The sequence below is a fragment of the Aptenodytes forsteri genome, unplaced genomic scaffold (assembly GCF_000699145.1).
Source record: "Aptenodytes forsteri isolate BGI_AS27 unplaced genomic scaffold, ASM69914v1 Scaffold164, whole genome shotgun sequence".
NCBI lineage: Eukaryota > Metazoa > Chordata > Aves > Sphenisciformes > Spheniscidae > Aptenodytes > Aptenodytes forsteri.
The window spans coordinates 4,766,425-4,786,325 of NW_008795527.1; the positions used below are offsets into that span (position 1 = coordinate 4,766,425).

The 19,901-nt window shown below is 38.8% G+C and overlaps 1 protein-coding gene across 4 annotated transcripts in view; it reads right to left on the minus strand.

Moving 5' to 3' along the window:
• HDAC9 (histone deacetylase 9) overlaps positions 1-19,901 on the minus strand; it is a 460,761-nt gene that overhangs the window by 226,775 nt on the left and 214,085 nt on the right. Inside the window, exons 3-6 of one of the 4 annotated variants that reach the window (XM_009282056.2) lie at positions 6,315-6,556; positions 5,211-5,361; positions 2,903-3,029; positions 865-986 (exon numbers count right to left, since the gene is read on the minus strand). In XM_009282056.2, coding sequence (XP_009280331.1) covers positions 865-986; positions 2,903-3,029; positions 5,211-5,361; positions 6,315-6,556 — 642 coding nt within the window. The remainder of the gene's footprint in view (positions 1-864; positions 987-2,902; positions 3,030-5,210; positions 5,362-6,314; positions 6,557-19,901) is intronic. The other 3 variants (XM_019472795.1, XM_009282058.2, XM_019472796.1) reach the window with 3 other exon arrangements.

A 19,901-nucleotide genomic window follows, 5' to 3' on the forward strand; every position in this document is an offset into this window, starting at 1 on the left:
CACATTCAAAGGCTGCTAGCACAGTAGGGGGTCAGACTTTCTCTCTGAATGTAACTATATCACTCAACAGCAGACTCATGCAATAAGCGATCTAATGTTTTCTTTTCTTTTTTTTTCCCTCTCCTCTTAGTGTCTCCCTGCATTCCTGGATACCGGTCACTGCACCAAGGACCTGAGGCAACAGCCACATGGACTCCACCACCATCCCTCTAGCTTTCTTTATGGTGCAGAAAAAGTCAAGTCCACAGTCCACCTGCTGTCAAGACAAAAGGTTCAGTTGCTAAATCCTCTGCAACATTCTGAAACGTTCAAATGAGTATTTTCTTGTACAGTATTACACATTCCTATGTGTAAAAAGCACACACAGATGTGTCCGTGTGTATGCACATATGCATGCGAACTTTGACAACCAATGACACAAAATATGATATTAATCCAATTCCTCCTCTTTCCATGAATTCCCCTCAAAATGTCCTGAAAAACACTGTCTAAAGGCAGCATACCGTCTGAAGACAGATACTGTATCTACCATGCAAAAGAGAGAGAGCTATTAAATCCAGAAGAAATATTGAGACAAAAGAAATAATGCCATAAAAGATCCGTGAAATGATGATCTGTTTAGAAACTAAGTTTATCAGGACTGAAGCTTGCACCAGCTGTTAGCATTGGGAAACACGGACCCTTGATACCATGTGGTCAGTCCGACCTCGTAAAGATGCAGTCAGGATCTTTGAACTTACCCATAGTATCATCCTGAACAGGCTTTGTGGATTATGATATATGCCTTGCTGATGGACAGCCTGGTTAAAATAAAGGGTGGGAGAATTGCTGGGTAAGGCGCTCGAATAAACTATGCTAACTCACCCGTTTTACGAAGTGGAAAATCATCCTTGGCATCCTGCGCTCCTGGTAAAGTGTATTTGTACGGTGGCGAGGCCCCACTCAGGGGTGGAGAGCTTTGATCCAGTGAGGTATGGTGGGCAGCCCTGCAGCAGACACAGAGAGGTCACAAATTAGCAGTCACTGAGGTGACCAGCAGTAACTATCTACACATGTTGTACACATGTCTCAGCTGTGTTTATGTTCTTGTTCGTCTAAGTGTGCACAAACCACAGGCTCATGTAACCAATTTCACTTTTACAGTAAGTTACGGAACTCCTCGGGATTCCCAAGAACGTGCTTTTTGCACTCATTATAAAAGTCACATAGGATAAGAGTCATGTTGACCTACAGACAGGATCTGTCACCAGTTTGGGGAATTGACCATTTTAGATTGTTGCATTTTAATATGAACCAGCTGAGGCACAGCAAAAGCTATTTAAGTCTTGTTTATCATGTACAGATAGATGTACATTGATCCAGCCTCTTCTATCAAAATGTGGGGGATTTTCAGGGCAGGGGGGCTTGTATAAAACTAACCAGAAATATTGAGTTATTATTATCTGTTGGGAAAAAAAAAAAGCAAACAATTTAGCGGACAAGGTAGATAAACCCTTGTATTTAAGTTCAGTTTGTAAGTTTTGTGAGCACACCACTCTGCAGCACGCAGCACTCACGTCAGCAGAGAAGCTCCAAGCTGAAGAGTGCTTTCTGACAACTGCTGGATGAAGGAAATAGTGCGGGCAGATCTTTCTGAACATGGAAACTGCAAATTGCAAAGAAATTGCATCATTTGGCCCAGGGACAAGGTTGGTTTTTTTTTTGGTTGGTTGATTTTTCTATTTAGAGGGGGAGAGAGAGAAAGGAGGGAAACTTTCAAACTTTGTGTTTATCTAAACATAATTTTACTTGGCCTTTTACAGAGTCTCTCCCTATCTTTCCAATGTCGTGTGGTTAATCGATAATACATCTGTCAAAAGGGGCACTACCATGAGAGGAAGTACTACTTTCTGAAGACTCAGAACTAAGCTCGGATTATTAGTCCAGAAACCTTACATACTCAAGAGAATTTTACACATTATTTGGAAAAAAAAAATATAAATTAAGTACTGCATCTCCACCAGAAACAATGTAACTATATATTAAATCATGTTACCACAATGCTCTGAGTAGCTCAGAATGGAAACTCCAAGGGCAGGCCTTCAGTAATTCTTTTCAAAAAGAACAAGTACAAGACGGAAATCTAGTGTACCATATGCATTTCTGTTTGTCCTATTGAAGGGTAATTCGGGCGTAAGATTGAAGTCTTTCAGAAATGCAGCCAGAGTTCATTTTGTTGGCTTGACTTATGCGTTTGTTGTAATAAGGAAGTTAAAAAGGAATTAATTAGTATCAAAAAAAAAAGGGGGTAAAAACTGTAAACTCTTAAAATGTTAATAGGCCTATTACAGGACTCAACAAAGTCACTTGTTTCAATGGTCTAAGCAGATTCTTATCAAGGCTAAGGCATCATAAGAATATGCAGTTTTGGATATTAAAATCCATCAGGGTAAGAAAAGTTAAATGACCACTATCCTTCTCAAAATCCTTGTGAGTTACATCATCCAAGTGACTTCACTGGAAAGCAGCATCTCTTCAAGAAGAAACAAGTTTTGTGACTGATTCAAAGTCCAAGTAAATCAAACACAAAGTTGTTCTAACTGCAAAAATTGAAGAGACTTCAAAAAATGACAAGTATAGTTGTAAAATTTGTGATAGCATCAAGAGAAGAAGCAGTTGAAATAAGAAGTTTTTACAAATTTCTGACAGCATCTTGTTCTGTATAGCTCTCATCTCACCACTGAACACCGAGTACTCTTCAGTTCAACCAGAAATATTACACTTCTGGCTTTTTGCTAACTTCTTGGTTGAACTTCTGTCTTGTTCTGGAGGCAGACTCTCAATACCCCTGCTGGAGAAGCATTCTGGCAAGTTTTAACAGATAACTCAACGAGGCAAGGAAACAGCCTAATACTGAACATACGTGTACCAGAGCTTGGGGTGGCGGCTCATGGAATGATTCTTCCCATTTGCTGGAGAGTCTTTTGTTGCCGATTTACTCAACAGGAACTCTTGAAGTTTCTGCTTCACTTCTGTACTGGCCACTGCCCCTAAGACACACAGGATTAAACATATCTTTACTTAAAAAGATTACATTTTTAAAGAAAACAAAAACCAAAACACAAAAAAGAGCCTATGTCTTGATGCTGAAAGTGTTGTAAACTATAAAAAATATTGGTGGAAATCCGTCAAAATGAGGTAATATTCAGATTAAATGTTTCTCTGGAGAAGAACTGAAGTTGGCCATAACCCAGAAATCCAGTGAAGTCATAAGGAATATTTCAACAGTAGATGAGGCCATTTATCCAGGGCCAAAGGTATCTAAAGAATTTAAATTATTTCCTAATAATTCCCAAATACAAAACCAAGGATAGAACTAAAAAGATAGTGACAAAAGGTCACTTTGAATTTGCAGTAAAGAATGTTTTTTCTTTTAGTAAAGTAATAGTAATAGCACAGCAAAACTGCCCTCTGAACACTGTCTTGGTTATGAGCAGAACGCCACAAAAAGAGCCAGCAGTGAGCCTTTTTATTCAAGACACTTAAGAGCCTGTACATGTGATGTCTGGAAGACAGACCACAGTCTGAAACATAAGTCTTAGTTGATAACTCTACTCTTACGACACAAAACCAACAGAAAGACCAATATGCCAGGAAGACACAGTGCATTTTGACCTCTCTTGGTGGCTAGCTCAATACAGTACAAGAAGTAGGGTATGTCAATGTCAGGTTAAACTGCCAATTCCTACTTGCAGCATGAAGCTTCTTTACTCACAGCCATAATACTCTTCATAAAAAAAAAAATGAAAAAGAAAAATCTTCTTTTAGTTTTCCATAAACAGTGACAAAAAAGGGAAGAAAAAAACATTTCTTTGAAAGTGGCGGCACTAAGGCATACTGATACTCTAAGTATTTGGTTACCCAACCCTGACATAGCACAGCTAGCTGGTGATCATGTCCCCTGTGACCCAGTTCCCATAAAATACCTCTACTACCCCTCAGCTTCAGACCCTAACTCCCTGCCCTGCACCTTCCTTCCCTCCTCTACCCATTAAGTAGATCAGCAGCAGCGGCAAACGTAGGGGCTGGGCCCAGGGGGTCACAAGTGCTGCTTGGCTGACTGCTGCATACTGAACAGCCACCCAGCAAGCCAAACTGAGAAGGCAACCATTGAGTTCACATCACTGCTCTTCCTTTGGTGGGAGCACTAATAAAGCTCAACTGTTTATATGGAGGCTGATTTTTCATACCACTTAGAGGAACCTTTTGTTCCTACAGTTTCTGCCACCTTTCCACTGCTGGGTCAATAGGCTGGTGATGCTTTCATGGATTCATCGTTCACCAAGGTACTGGAAGCACCATGGACACCTTAATTTCTAAAGCCTACAATATGGTACATCTACAACTGTTGAACTGATAGATTTTTCTACCCAAGAAAAAAAAGCAGGAGCATAATGGACAGCTCTTCTGCTTCGGTCTTTGTCAGTTAATTCTTGTGGTCATTTCGCAGGGCAAGTAACAGTATCTGGCAGCTTCATTTTGAATACCTTCACAATGTACTTCAACCTGATTTTTAAATTGACCTCACTAAGGAGAATTATTTGTATCTGTCTCCCTCTAGTGATCACCAAATTCCAACAGTATCCTTTATATCTGTCATTTGCCTTACAGCTATATATGAGCTAGAAATAACTCTTGGTTGAGCCTCATGAAATGACATCAAGAACAAACACAAGGCAGTTTGAAAAAGTACTAGCAAAAGTATTCAGAAGTCTCAACCAAATATATTCTTAAATATTTTGTTATATTTTCAATCTTGAAACAATGCTCAAACTGGTTAATCAGCAAGTAATTTGATTTTTTGCAGTTTTGTAGTGCTTTCTGTATTGGGAAAAAAGCTCTTCAGAAAGAAGTTCTCAAGTGAAGCTTTAGGCTTTCAAATTCCCTCCTTATTTATAAAAAGAGCTAGATTCTTGAGAGGCATATACACAGGTCTGTCAAAACGTGCTTTCCTACAGTCCTCCAAGTCTGCACACAAACCAGCAATGTGTTTCTGTGAGTACAACAGGTGGCCCTGCCTTTCTGCAAGCAGAGCCTCCACTTCTCTAGTTGCATATTTCACAAAGTAATAGGCTTGCTTCAGGTTCCTGTTCATCGTCCATTTCGGCTGGGAGAAGGCAAAGGGGAATAGATTAATTTCGTATTAGAATTCACGGTACATTGGCTCTTACTTTCTCGGCTTCTTTCTTTGCCTCGGAGGGGAGGAAGCTGTTGTTCCCTGCGATGCCTCTCCAGTTCCTGCTCTTGTCTCTGCTGCTCCAGTTTCTGCTCTTTTTCAAGGAGTTCTTGCTGTTGTTTAATGGCTAGGAGTTCCTGTTGTAACTTGCACAGAACAAAAAGACATGAGAAAGTGCAGTTTGCACTGTTTTCTAGGTCAGTCCTGGCTAAAACAATCCCCTTGAATAACTGAGTATCAGTGCTTGCTTTTGTGCTTACAATCCTTTTCAGCTCTTAACTGACTTTCCCCAGTCTTTTAAGTGGGATAGTGCATTACTGGCTGTCACTACAATGACCTCTAATGTCAGGTAGAAGCCTGCTGCTCTGGTTTCACTTCTTTCTCTTTTGGCAAAAATGCCTGGAAACCGCACAGGGTTCTTTGCCAGCGTATCACCCAACTCTGGCTGCTGTGCTCCGCTGCATTTGTCAGCTCCATTGAGCGGAAGCTTAGCACAGTAGCATAATGGCAAGTAGATCAGAAGGAAAAAAATGAAAAGAAAGGCAAGATCATAAATTCCCGGTCAAAATCCATTATAGCAATCCTAGCATAGTGCATGTAATCCCAGAAATAATTTTATTTTTACATTACATGAGGCAGCTCAGAGAAGAGTGAAAACACAATGCTTTCAGGGTGTGCCTCCGTTTTACAAATGCAAATATTATGCACTTGCCTATCAATTTGATTTGTGGGCACAAACTCAAACAGTAGCCCAAAAAAGCAGTCTTTAAATATACTCAAAACTGCACATAAAGACAGCCATATTGAAGTCTGGCTGAAAATCCAGCTCTGAAAATAGGTAGTTGGATTTTCTGTGGATGTAGTGGCTTCATGAGCTTGATGATTCTCATAGTACTGCCTTGGTCTGCTGTGAGGAACTCGCTGGTACGTGCTAGCAGTTTTGCTTGAGAAGGCTTTTATCACCCAAATACAGAAAAATACAGCACTCAAAGACCATCTCTCAGTCACAGCGAACCTTTCAGGCATGTTCCCTTTTCATGTCTGCCTAAGCATATTCAGTTTGTAGATAAGGTGAGGGATAAATGAAAAATGTTGCTACCTTTATGTGCTCCTGGAGCTGGGCCTGATGCTGGCGGGTCAGGTTTTCATGCTGCTTCTGAAACTCTGCAATCAGCAGTTGTTTCTGAATTTGCTGCTGCTGCTGGATCAGAAGTAGTTCCTGCTGTAGCTGCTTTTCACGCATAATTGGGTCCACCATGGGAACCATCATCCTGAGATCAGTTCGCAAGTCTAATGGTGAGATAGGCTCTAATCCCACGGGAACCTCCGACTTTACATCCACTGTGGGAAGAAAACAACAAAACGTATATATACTAAATATAACTGGAGAAGGAGAATAGAGATCGCTCCTACTGGGGAAAAGACCAATTTCACTCAAAGACTGCTTCAATGTACAGACCTAACAAAACACTAATGCAATCTACGAGGTATGCAAACTTCAGACATTCCTACTAGCAACTGGAGATTTTACAAATTATTTTATCACTTTCTTTCGATTCTCTGCAAAAGTACTCCCAGATTAATATTCTGCTAAATAGACTAACAAGCAACCCAGTTCTAAAACCATGTCACAGCCTAATGGAGCAATATTTAGTGAGAATCTCCTAGGCACTATTAATGCTTCACAATAAACACTCAGGGCACTTCTTCAGTGTAAGATGAAGTCCTTCCAGTTCTCACTGCATTGCAAGAGATTTTCCAAAACCAGCGTGTAGATTTTCTGAGGATGGTGTTACACATGAACAGCTACCCAACACTACATAGCTGCTGCATGTAAATATACCTGGCAAACACATAGGAGTAACACATATAAAATTATAGGAAAACAATTTGACACACAAACCGAGAAGTTTTAATACAGCTTTTTGAAAAGTGACAACCATGCTTGGAGTGGATTAGACATAATACACTATATATGGCTTGTAAGAAAATGAAAACATCTTGAATTATTCCAATTTGTTGCAGCAATGGTATATATTGTTAATCCAGCATTAAAGTACTTAATGAAGAATCCTGTGTTTTTCTATCTCCTCATTTAAATCAAAGGGACTAAAAAGCAGCAGAAGAGAGAGATTTGATGATTTTCACTACAATACTTGTAAAGCTCAGGTTTTCACATTAAGTGAAGAGCCAGAGTGTAACTTTATCTGTTTCAAAAGAACAAAAAACTAGCAAGTAACATTTCTACAAGAGGAAAATAAATAGCAGCTGAGGGCCTCTGCTAAAGCTCAGCAGTTCTGATTCCATCCACGAGAGGACAGTGGAACACAAACACATTCACTCCTGTTCCTACTGCTCCACTATCTTCATAGGAAAATAAGATTATTAACTGAAAACAAACATGCTGTCGGAAATGACTAGGGAATAAGATTTTAAGCATATTTTCTCCTTTTGCTCTGCTACAGCTGTATTTGTTTTCAAGGAGAAAATCAAAATGAAGCAAATATTCTAGCAAGAAGGAGCAGTAAAATTGAAGCAGCAAAAGTTGAAACTGCAGCAAATGGAGAGAACTGAATTCTAACTATATGATCAAATCTATTAGTAAGAAGTTTTATAAAAATAAGAGACAAGGCACCAAATCTCTTCTACTGATCATATTCTTTTCTTCTCAAAATTCTGGAAACATACAATTTTCTGGGCCTTTTTTTTTTCTTAAATCCTGGTAACTGTGATTGTAAACCTCAGAGCATAATTTGCCTTCTTATCCCACTAACCCAACAGAATGATTGCATCTAAGTGCTTACTTTTGTTCTGAGACTAATTACTAAATTGTAAAAAATCACCTTTAACTTACAAAAACTACTCTTGATTATAAATAATTGCCACAGACCAAGAGAAACGGACAGGCAAACCCCTTGCCTTTCATCCCATTTATTCAGCAGCACTCCACATTCCATTTGTCTAGACTAAATATAGCCGCGTTTATACAAGAAATCAATAGTGCTTGCAGAGAGCAGAGCAAAGACATGAATATTTCATCAAACTCGGAGAGAAATGGCAATCAGCAAACTGACAGCAAACCGTGTAGGCTGACTGGCCCTCCAGATAAATCTCCGGTACTTGGACAATGGCTCATTGCCTGCAAGTCACAGTCTTATCATCAGTGCTCTTCTATTTTTAACATTAATTGTATTGTAGGTGACAAAGGCTTATCATGTTTAAAGTGGAGAGATGGATTTTCTTACATCTTCTGTGACAGGATAATAAGCCTTACTAGGAGCAATAATAGTAACCGGAGCTCAGCAAACCCTGCAGGGTCTGGTTTGCAATAGTGTTTGCAAACTGAACCCTGCAGGGTTTGGTTCACAACTGTGTTTGCAAACTGAACCCTGCAGTTTATTTTGCAGATACTGGCTACAAATCAACCCCTACAGGTCTGCACGGCGATTCAGGCTGATGATACTTCCTATCTCTGACGAGCATCCCAATTCTTCATTTTCAGAGCACTTCTCGTGAGGGGAGGCCTCCAGACTTTTCTAACAATGGAAATTTCCTTCCACTATTAGTAAAACATACAACTGAAATCAGCCTCAGTTTGATACATTTTCAAGAATTTTCACACATTCAAATAATAAATCTAGCGCTAGAGTATCTACTTCATCAAGTTCAACTTTACCCCATTCCTTAACGTGGGGGAAAATAAATATTAAGGTAGTTATAGAGACTTGAATCCATAGAAATCAATATATAAACTTTCATGTCATTTAAATGCCAATGTTTACTGACAAATAAAAACAAGCATTTATTTCCTGGCATAAATATTGCTAACAGTAAGGTTACTGCCAATACTACTAATAACTGATGACATAGTGAATACTAACTTTTGGGGGTAATTACTCTCTTAAAACTGTAATAGCTAACAGTTAGCTGGATAATAGTCAACCTCATTAACAAAATTATTCTGAACAAGTAACTATAAAATCACCAAACTGAATGGTTTGCTACTGTCTCTTAGGCGGTCTTAGTGCCACAGGCCATTTACATTCTCCTTACTTCTTACCACCTGACAAGAAAGAGACAAAGCAGCCCCGTGGAGCTACACCAGTGTGAAAAATGTGTCATGGAGCAGAGAATCAGAATCAGCGTCTTTAAAAGCTTTGACGTTTAGCTGAAGCATCTTCCCCCCGCCACCCCAATGCAATTTTAAGTCTCAAAAGAGCAAAGGTGATGCAGGACCTTTATCCTCATCAGGGCTTTTTATGTTTTTTCACCCCCTCTACACAAGGATATATGTATTTTTCAGGTAGTAAAGGAATGTCCTAATCAGTGCCCTCAACTTCCAAACATCATGAGAAGTAGTGGGGATGCAGGACTTCAACAACAGGATTCATCAAGAGATTAGCCAAAGAAGGAAAAGGATGGATAATGAAAGAAAATATTAATCAGAGCTTGATAAAGGCTAACTTCACTTTAAGAAGCCTTGTTTTGCAGGATTTCCAGTACCACCAATGGAGCGAGGTTGTAGCAGGCACAATTCAGAGCGGGACCCTGCCCGCACTCTCTCCATTGCAGTCTGGAGCAGATCCTTCCCAGCAGCTCTGCCCACTACAGAGCAAGCCTGGGATTCCTCTCTAAGGTTAAATAAAGACAAACTCTCTGAGCTCACGTCAGCTGCAGTGAATACAACAGTAGGCTGCAGAATATTAACTAAAAACGTTACTGAAAGCTCGATGATTCCAGGAAATATGCCAAAATTTGAGTAGAAAAATATTTAATTTTCAGCTACAACACACTGCAAAAGGCATATGTATTTATTTTTCCTATAAATACTCGATTGCCTTTATCTTGAAACATAACAACAAAAATAGTCTCAGAAGAGCGTCCATATCAATTATATTCCATAGATGGCACTTCCCGCAGTGCTTTTGACATTCTGTGGAAAGAAAATAAGATACTTGAGAAACGACATGCTTGTTGAGCAGATTTAGATGCTTGGAGCATATGCAAAAAGAGGTATAAGAGCTTGTTTTAACCCTGAGGCTTTGCTTTTTGAAACCATTCCTTAAAATGGGAATCACTGAAAAACTGTAAGTCTTTCACTAAGAGATGGCATTTCAAGCTTTGTTTCTCGTGACTAGTTTCAATTTCTGTTGTATTAGAATACACAAATCTTCCAAATCACAAGTGCTAAAGGAAAATATCAGAAAATAAAACAGCCCACTTTCTTACCATTATCTCCCAAGAGGGGCAATCTTCTTTTTTTGTTGGCAGTTACCTTTCTTGGCAGACATTTATGCCATCTTTAAAAACAGGAACTTAAACAACGTATGCTGCCATCAACTGAATGGTCACCATTCTTTATTTGAGATGAAACGAAGAATTCTAGTAGACTTGCTTACCAGAACATCTCAGCTAGTACATTTACAATTTGTACATTAGAGGAACCATGTGAATTTGCTGGGACTGCAGGGATTCAGGCTAACCCTTTCCCAAAGGAATTTCTCGGTTACGCTGTTGGGCTAGGACAGCAAGGAAGGCTGGAGAGAGGAACAGGGCATGAAGCCGGTGAGGCTCTTCCTCCTGCCTTGGTCATCCAAGGCAGCCTTTTACTGGAGAAGCAGTTAAGGTTTATGAAGTGAGCAAGAAGGACTACAAAAGTTGGAATGCTAAATCAAAATTACATGTGACGAGACAGATGACAAGGTCCTCCAACTAGCAATTTCACTATTAGGCAATAAAAGCATATTCCTGAAAACACACCAAAACAAATAAAATCTAGAAGAATCATTCTGCCAAGAAATGGCCACACCTTACCCCAGACATCAACTCAGTGAAGTATTACAAAGAAAAGAGAGAATGGGAGAACACCAGAGACAAGCGGTACTCTTTTGAACTGTGCTCTACAAAACAGAACCCACCTAAAGTTATTATTAACTTGTACAGTACTTTTCATAAGCTTTTCATAAAATGAAAACAAACCAGAACAGTTTTGCACATTTTATTGTAAAAGAAACTGCCTCCATTTGGCCTCTTCATTCAAAGAAAGTGAAAAACCTTCCTTTTACAGGATTAGCCATCAGTCAATCTTGACATAATCAGAGCACTAATGAATTTACAGAAAAGAGCTCTAAATGGTGGAAAGAGTGGAAGATCCCTCCCCCCCCCAATAAAGCTAATACTTCACTCTCCAGTTTAAACCTAGGATTCTCCAGATTTATGTGCCACCTCATTCAGGACTTGAAAAGCACTGATACCTAAAAAGCTGTAACGGTGTCTTTGAACATACCAAAGACGAAAAGATTGAAAAAATGAAATACCATAGGAGGCTGAAAGTTGCAGGAATAAGGAACAGAGGGTAGGAGGGAAACTTTGGCAGGCAGGTGAGAGACGAAGTAACTGGCAGGAGATGGGGCAGGAAAAGACTGGCCAGGCAATAAGACACGAGCAGCCGACCAGAGATGGAGCACAGGGAAAGGAGTTAAAATTTCTGAGCTTTCTGTGCTGAGAAGCAGCATTACAGGAGCATTGCTCACTCTGTAATCTAAGAGCAGCCCTGGCACACTGATAAGGCAGCAGCGCTTGGCCTCACTGCCAGTGTAAATAAAGAGCTAATAGAGAAGCAATGTGTCCGTTGTGAGGATGCTGGGAAATTAAGCGAGCAATGTGGTTTTGAATAGCCATGACTAAAGAGGACGGAGTCTGGCATGAAAACTACTACAGCAATTGTTCAATGTTCAAACTTGCAGAAAAATGTCCTAATCTGGAGGCTGTTCCCCAGAGGAGAGGCGGCTCATGGCTTTCTGGGGGAAGCTGTGCCACAGCAAGTCCTGCACAGCAGACTGCAGGAGCTAGGAGATGAAATTTTAAGAATAACTAGTGACATCAGAAGTACAAGTCAGATGATCAATAAACTGTGAAAGGTTAGGTTACCTCCCATGGGATGCTTTTATCATCCCAGCTCTGGTGGCTAAAATCTTGCACCTCAATTCTCAGCTGGTATAATCTGTCATTCCTCTGTTAACTTCAATATAGGCAAAGCTTCTTCATGCCACCTGAGAAGCTTGATGCAGAATCTCCCTCACGAGTACAGGGGCAAAATAAGATGGCCTTGAGAGCATCTCATTTTAATATAGGGACAAAAGCTTCCACATTTAGGATGACACAAAACTTTTTTCCAATATTTAAAATAAAAAGAAAATTTTCTCCACTCTCACAGTTACGCTAAAGGATGCCTCCAAGCTGAAAAAAGTGTCACTTAGATTTCACTGAATGTTATTTAATATTTTTGATTAATTATATTTCCTCAATCATAGTCTGGATTTTGGTTGTCACAGGCAAGGGAAGCAGAAAGAAGACACAAAATGCAAATGGAAGATTTTTTTCAAAAGCAACACAATAACTTTTCATGGCAGTTAAGTACTCGACTGCAATTTGTACTTTTAAAACTTCCTCACTTGGAAAGGAAAAGCACAAGAAATTAAGACACATTTCAGATCAGAAAAAGTACTTTCCAGTTATTTTATTGGATTATCCTTCAAGAGTCAGTAATTATTTTAAACAGTACTATCACTGAATTAGAAGTATAAATGAGCTGTCAAACCTGATGAGGCACTCAATTGAGTTTATGGTAATAAGGAGAAGTGTAATAAATTAGGCTAGAAATGTATTCCCCTTTGTTCTATAAAAGGGATCTTATCATGATTATACCTTTTCCCTGTTTCTTTTAAGTGTTTGCATACATGTCATAATGAGAAGTAAAATAAATGCAAACAGCGATCTGGGCTTTGATTTACCATTCTCTTATTTCCCCAGGGCCTGGAAAGGAAGCTGAAACAACCACAAACTTCTACAATATCAGTGAGAGGCCTTGAAATACCAACACTGAAGTTACAGCTAGCTGGCTTTTGTAAAAAATCAAAGGCTTTATTATATTGATTTACTAAAATCAGATTCCTTCTCTGCAAATAGGCTTTTGACTCAAACAGTCGTAACGAATACAAACATAAATGCCATCTAATTTGTTATAGCCAAAAAGTTTTTAAATGTTATAGTCTTCGCTGTTTCTTCTCTACTGAATACACGAGCAAAAGTTCCACTTATGAGCCTGCCAGAGTTCATGCAAATATCAGGCCAACCACTTCTGTCAGAGGAATAAAGGCATATGCACCCAGTAAATCACATCAGAATGTGAAATGCTTTTAAACTCAAACCTGGGATGATTTGTTATCAAGAAAGCCAAGCTGAGCTATATTTGGGTTTCTGAGTTACTTTATTTATATTTCAGCTACGAGAAGTCTGCATTCTCTACACCCATCAGCACATAGGCACATTTTCACTTTCTAGAAAATGCCCTTTTGATATAAGGAACCGAATATCCTAAATTCTAGATACTGCTGCTTCAGGCAAGATAAAAACAGGACAAAGATAAATGTACATATAGTTAAAAATGTAGAATTTCTATGTAACTTTCTCAGTTCCAAAGCCTTTGACATACTGGTGATACTATTAAATAATGATAATATATCAGTGTTAATTATGCTGTTCATACATGGTATCGGGTTAGCCTATTTGACCATAATGTGCCCACCCCGCACGGCATGCGTGCACAAAAAATGACAGGGAAGAATGTAAAATAGCATTCTTTTGGCTGTGTATCTTCTGTGCATGGATCAGTACCACTGTCAGCCATATCATATTGAAGATGCCAAATAAGGTTTGATTTGGTGGCAGCACCACTTGGTGGTTGCAGAAGTAGGTATAGTATCTCCAAATCAGTAGGTGCCAGCTTACCACTATCTGCTGGTCACTTCATTAAAGCCTTAAAATGAATTAATTAAAATGAAAGCATGTGGGTGCGCACTTGGATACGTACATAATTCTTGCATCATATCCTGAAATGCTCAGAAAAAGCAAAGAACAGACATGATAAAACAGATTCCTCTCACCTCCCTTTTTAAAACAGGTATAATGCCAGATGCTACATACACATGAGAAAGGCAATATGCTTTTAATTGTGTCAGTATTATTGCACATTAAAAGACAGTGTACAAAGTCCCCCAGGTTGCTAAGGATGACTGAAAGGGCACCATGAGGGGTTCTAGAGACCTGCTACAGCCTTTGCCTCATCCCTCATACGGAGACAATATGAGGCTGCTGCAAGTGGTACCAAATACATCCAGACCATATGTTTTTCACTTACTTTTCTTTCACCTCTTCTCCACCTGTGAATGCTGCAGGCACGTTGGTCACAATGTCGAGTTCACACCTGCTGAATAATTCCCAACAGTGGGGATACCACTATTCTAATCCCAAGTGGATGACATAGAGAAAGAGGAGAGGGGAAAAAGGTCTTCCTTGAAGTAAGGATATCAAAGGTAAACAGCTACCTTTCGGGCATGCCAGCAGGTATGTCCTGAAGTATCATCAGACAGTGTGCTCCAGGCAAATTAGACAGTGGGTGGAAGTTTGCTGAACAAGTATCCCCAAATAGCTTTGCTATTTCAGGGGTGTGACAACCAGTGCTCCAAATGAAACCCTTGGAAGGCAAGCTACAGTGCAAATCTTTCAAGGAACTGTTGGCAACTTTGTATTTTAGGGAAAAAGATGAATGACCCCAAAAATGCATTGAAAAGGGTATTTTCCCATTCCTCTTTTTTTTTTTTTTTGTAGCTGCATGTGCTCCCCAAGATGCTACACTATTTAGGGTTTTCTTTTTTCTTCTTTTTTACTGCATAGCAAAAACTATCATGTACGTGTAACTTACTAAGCTCACAACTTCTCTATTATATCCAGGAAATCAAGAAAGACCTTCTATTATTCCAATGTTTTTAATATTTATGGAACGTGCTGATCTTTGACAAGCATGGGGCTAAAAATGGTTTTGATCCCAAGCACAGAAAAAGGGAGGACCAAACTGAAATCTCCCACAGAGGAGGGGAAAAATCCAACAGAAGGATAACAGTACCTTTTAAAGAATCTTTCTAATGGGAGATTAAATGAGATGCCAGTCAGAGACTGGCAACGCAGTACTACTTACTATGCTAGCTCAGAAATAAAACTCTTATGTATCCTATGCAAAATTAACAATTGCAGATGTTTATTAGCAACGATGTATTTGTTTGTATTATATATTTTTTCCTATTCTGCTCCCCTTTGTACCGCACTGCCTTGGACTGCAACATAGTCAGGGGAGTCTGTCTTCCTCTGCTCACATAACACACCTAGTACATTTGCACAGTGACTGGTATAAAATGAGTAAATAATACTAGATCACTGGCTTGCCATTTTTCAGAAGTCCACCTGTTGGATTACTGATACCTAGCAGCAGAAGAGATTACAGCAAGCATACAGAAAAAACTATGGGTAAGGCAGGGAAAATGAAAGGGAAAGGTATGGTCCCAATGATGATGCAAAGCAAAGGAGAGAAGGTAGAGTTTAATAGACTGCAGAATTGAATTAGGAGTGGCAGAAGATGAAAAGGGACAAACAACGGCAATACAGCTGATGGAAATATTATGCAGCAGTCAAGCCCCAAAGCTGGATGGATAACGACGTCAATAGGCAGAGAAGTTGGGCTGCTCTAAAGAAAGTAAGGGGGAGTTTCTGAGGAAGATCCCTCTCAGCTTCATGAAAGGGTTGTGAAGGTTTTAAAGGTCTTGGTTTAATCTATTTTCTGCTGCAGACAGAATATGTCTTTCAGGGAACAACCTTGACTACCATGCAGATGGCCTCATTTCCATTACTAAGGCATTACATAAGGCAGGCACTCCAGTAAAACAGATTACATAAAATATACAAAAAGCATTATGAACTCATAAGCAAGGAAATGCCAATCTTCCAGGATGCTTACTTATATTTTTGTCTCATTAATGTGAAGACAGTTGTGGTTTTATAGCGTATAGATCCAAACCATAATCATTTGCAGTCTCTCTCCCATATTCTGCCATTTGGGATTTGGGGTAATTACTTGAAAAAAGGAGACAGACATCTCAGGTTCACAGATGTAATCTAAATAATGCAGAACTCTTCCATTTTACAACAAAAGGGTGTCCTGGCAAAGACAAACCTTTAGATATTTACTTCTAAAATCAAATAATGTTCTTGAGCTGAAAAAAATCCCAAATGGTATATAAGATCTCATTCATGTAATTCTGTGACACACTTAACATCATCGCTATTACACTACTTATCTAAATTCCTCCTTTCCTATTTTTCCTTTTTTCACTACAGTAAATGATTTCAACTCTACTGTGTGTCCATATCTTTGTTGACTTTATTTTGATTATCTACTTTGATTCCTTGAAAACACGTGCTCCAAGTATCTGCCCTAAATTCAAAAGATTGCAGATAGCAAAAGCAACGTACCACTAACATTGCACTCTGTATGACAGAAAGAAAAGTTATTGCTATTTTTTTATAATGATGTAACACTAAACTTAAAAAATATTATTCATGATTTGTGCTCTCCAGACTAAAGAGATCTCTGAAAGGCTCCCTCCAGAATGCAGGATTTCAACCACCAGAGGGAGTCAATCTGGTTTTTCAGGTCAACTGAAAAATTAGAATGAACCAAAAAAGCACTGAGAAGAGAAGAAATTGCTCACAAATACTGTAGTTTATATCCAGATATATGTGGATACCAAACATAATGAAAACAAAGCTTAATTTGGATTCTGTTCATTGAGATAAGAAAATTACCTTTTTTGCTTTAAGTGTTCATTAACAAAATTCGTTAGTATACTTTTCCTGTATGACTTCAGATTAATAAAATTTTAAGGATTCAAAACCTAGTAACTGACATCATCAGAACAATATTCATATTTCTATCCAACTTACTACTCTTTCTTTATTTGAGTTCAAGTCACTACCACACTCATAAGTCTATTTCAGACATATGCTGGCTCAACCCAAAACTGTAAATACAGCAGGTTTTCTTCAGTTTACTTATGATTTAGTCACCTTAATCAGCAAGCAGAGTTATGGACTTATGATGGTGAGTATAGGAAAGAAACTGACATTTCTACTCACTCTGCCAAACATTTGTCTTCGTAATTTTTGAGCATTGTAAAAGCAAACTGTAGGAATTATTAAGATGATGGCAACTTTCTCAGCAACTTAGCTGGAGATATTTTCCATGATTATTATTCTACATAAACACTGAAAAATGGTTCTGCATTCTGTAATATTCCAGAAACTAATGCAATGAAACACTTCTAAGAAATTCATCTATTATGTCGAAAGAAACAACAGCCATAGAAAAATTCTACACAATTCTGATGCCACTTAGCAAGTGCAGTTCAGAAAACTGGAAATCCAAAAGTTATTACCATTTTTGTTTTTCTGCATTTCAGTAGGTCCATTTCTTACTAGTGGGTTGGTTGTTTCTCTCTTCATCTCATCTGACATGCAGAAAGCCAGTCAAGCCAGTGGGCATTTCTTCAGTCTCAAATGAGAGATTCTTTCTCAAGCAAGTTAAGTTTCCTATTAAGAAGTCTACAAAAATCAGTGGGAACTCGTCTCAAATTGCAAACTCAAGTTTTAGAAATCTGCAGATCAGTCCTGGAATAGGCACATTCGACTGACTGCTTGAACGGAGTCAAGCACTCAAAATTACTCTTCAAGAAACTCTCTGGGTCTTTTGAGAATCTCAACCTAGTCATTTAAATAAACCCTAGTCATATTGAAACCCCCACCCCCCCACTTAACATGTTAATCATTCAGAGTAGAAGTTCCCTCTCATCAGACCTAAGATGAACAAATCTTAGCACATTGCAGTAAGAAGCACATTTAGTCCTGTTGACTGAGCTCTTGAACCGGGCTGGAAATGTCATTACAAACTAAAATTCTGCAATACAAGAGGCAGCATGAAAGTAAGTGCTCGGTTTCTGCACTTGAAGCAGAACTTTTTGTGATCAATGAGACAGCATTAACAATATGTTATGGAATTATTGCATCAGGCATTGCATATTAAGGACTGGGAGAAGAAGGCATCACAACTAATTTAAGGTTTGCCATGGAAAGGCTGTAATACTGATTTTAAGGCAAAGCACTGAGAGAGCTTGGTACCATACAGAAGTCATTAACACGTTCACTTTAACAAGAGACAAACTGGAATCTAGCCTGAAACCTCCTCATCAATGCACTGCAGAAGGCTGGATCCCGAGATTTTCAACAGAGCATCTTAGCTGCAGCAGCATCATCCCTTACTAGGTTCTTCTCTTCAGTATAATTTGTTTTCTTTCTCAGAAATTTAAAAATTCTTCCTGACTGCAGTAATCTGCCAAATTTTGAGTTTTCCTCTTTCTCACTCAAAGTATTTCAAAAGCTACCAGGAAGTGATTTTCAATGGTTTTAGTTTATTGAAAATATTATAATGAAGCATATTAAAAGAGTTAAGAACAAAATGCAAATAATTTCTGATGTGTCCAGAAAGTATAGCTTCACTTTCTATGGCTTTTTATATTTATGCCATGCACATTTATATTCCTTAGAGCTATGCTGCTAAGAAACAGAAATTTACTTTGGCTAACGAGGTTATTTACACTAATTTTTAGATATGCTTAGATATTATGATCTGATAGTGAATACCTGAACTGAAATTTCTACACTGTTATGGATTTCCCTGTAGCCAACCTTGGCCCAGCACTCTCTCTGCTGACTGTAAAGTTTAATTAATTAAATGAGTGCTGAGACCATGGTAATATATCCATAAAGCACGTTTCATGCAATGTTTTAGGAACTGAAGGTGATGAATATACTGCATGAAGCTGACTTCCCCCTACTCACCAACATAAAACACTGTTTCCTAGAACTACCACAAAATCTACACAACCACTAGCTACTCATCACTGTGGACAGAAGCACTCTGCAGAAAGTACAGGAATAATAAGGTCTGGACATAGCATAAATATGGAGAGAATGACCAAGAGTAAGTCCACCTGAAGGAAAGGAGGTCTGGAAATACAGACAATGGAGATGTCATTGATTCCACTCATTCCAAGTATGTGAGTACTACTCTGTCAATTGAGAGCTATGCACCTGATGAAACACCACAAAGCAAAGCTGATACTCAATACTATTACCTTTCACTTTCTCCACAACTCAGAGTCCCAAAGTGACAAACTGACTAGCTCTTGGTTCAGAAAGAGCTCGCTTATGCACCCATAAAATTCCATTTCATTTCCAATCACACCTACATCTGCCAGAGGAAAAAGGAAAAATGAAATTGATAGCCAACATATATGCAAAAGGGCTTCTCAAGGATTTACCTTAAATGCCTTTTGAATACAGGTAAAATGAATGGCTCACCTTCCATGCCAGAGATGAAAAAAAACTAGCATATGATCTTTCTTAAAAATGGGAAACGACCAAATGTCACTCTCCACTATCCTCTTAATTCATCCATTTCCAGAACTTGCACCATCTTTTATAGATCTTGCTTCACCTCATCTTAGAGGACATTCTGATAAAGAGGAGACTAGTTGCAGACTGAGGTAAAGTTGCTGAGATCTCACCACTAATTATGTCCTGGTTTCATCTGGGAGAGAGTTAATTTTCTTCCTAGTAGCTGGTATAGTGCTGTGTTTTCGATTTGGTATGAGAATAATGTTGATAACACACCGATGTTTTAGTTGCTAAGTAGTGCTTACACTAGTCAAGGACTTTTCAGCTTCTCATGCCCTGCCAG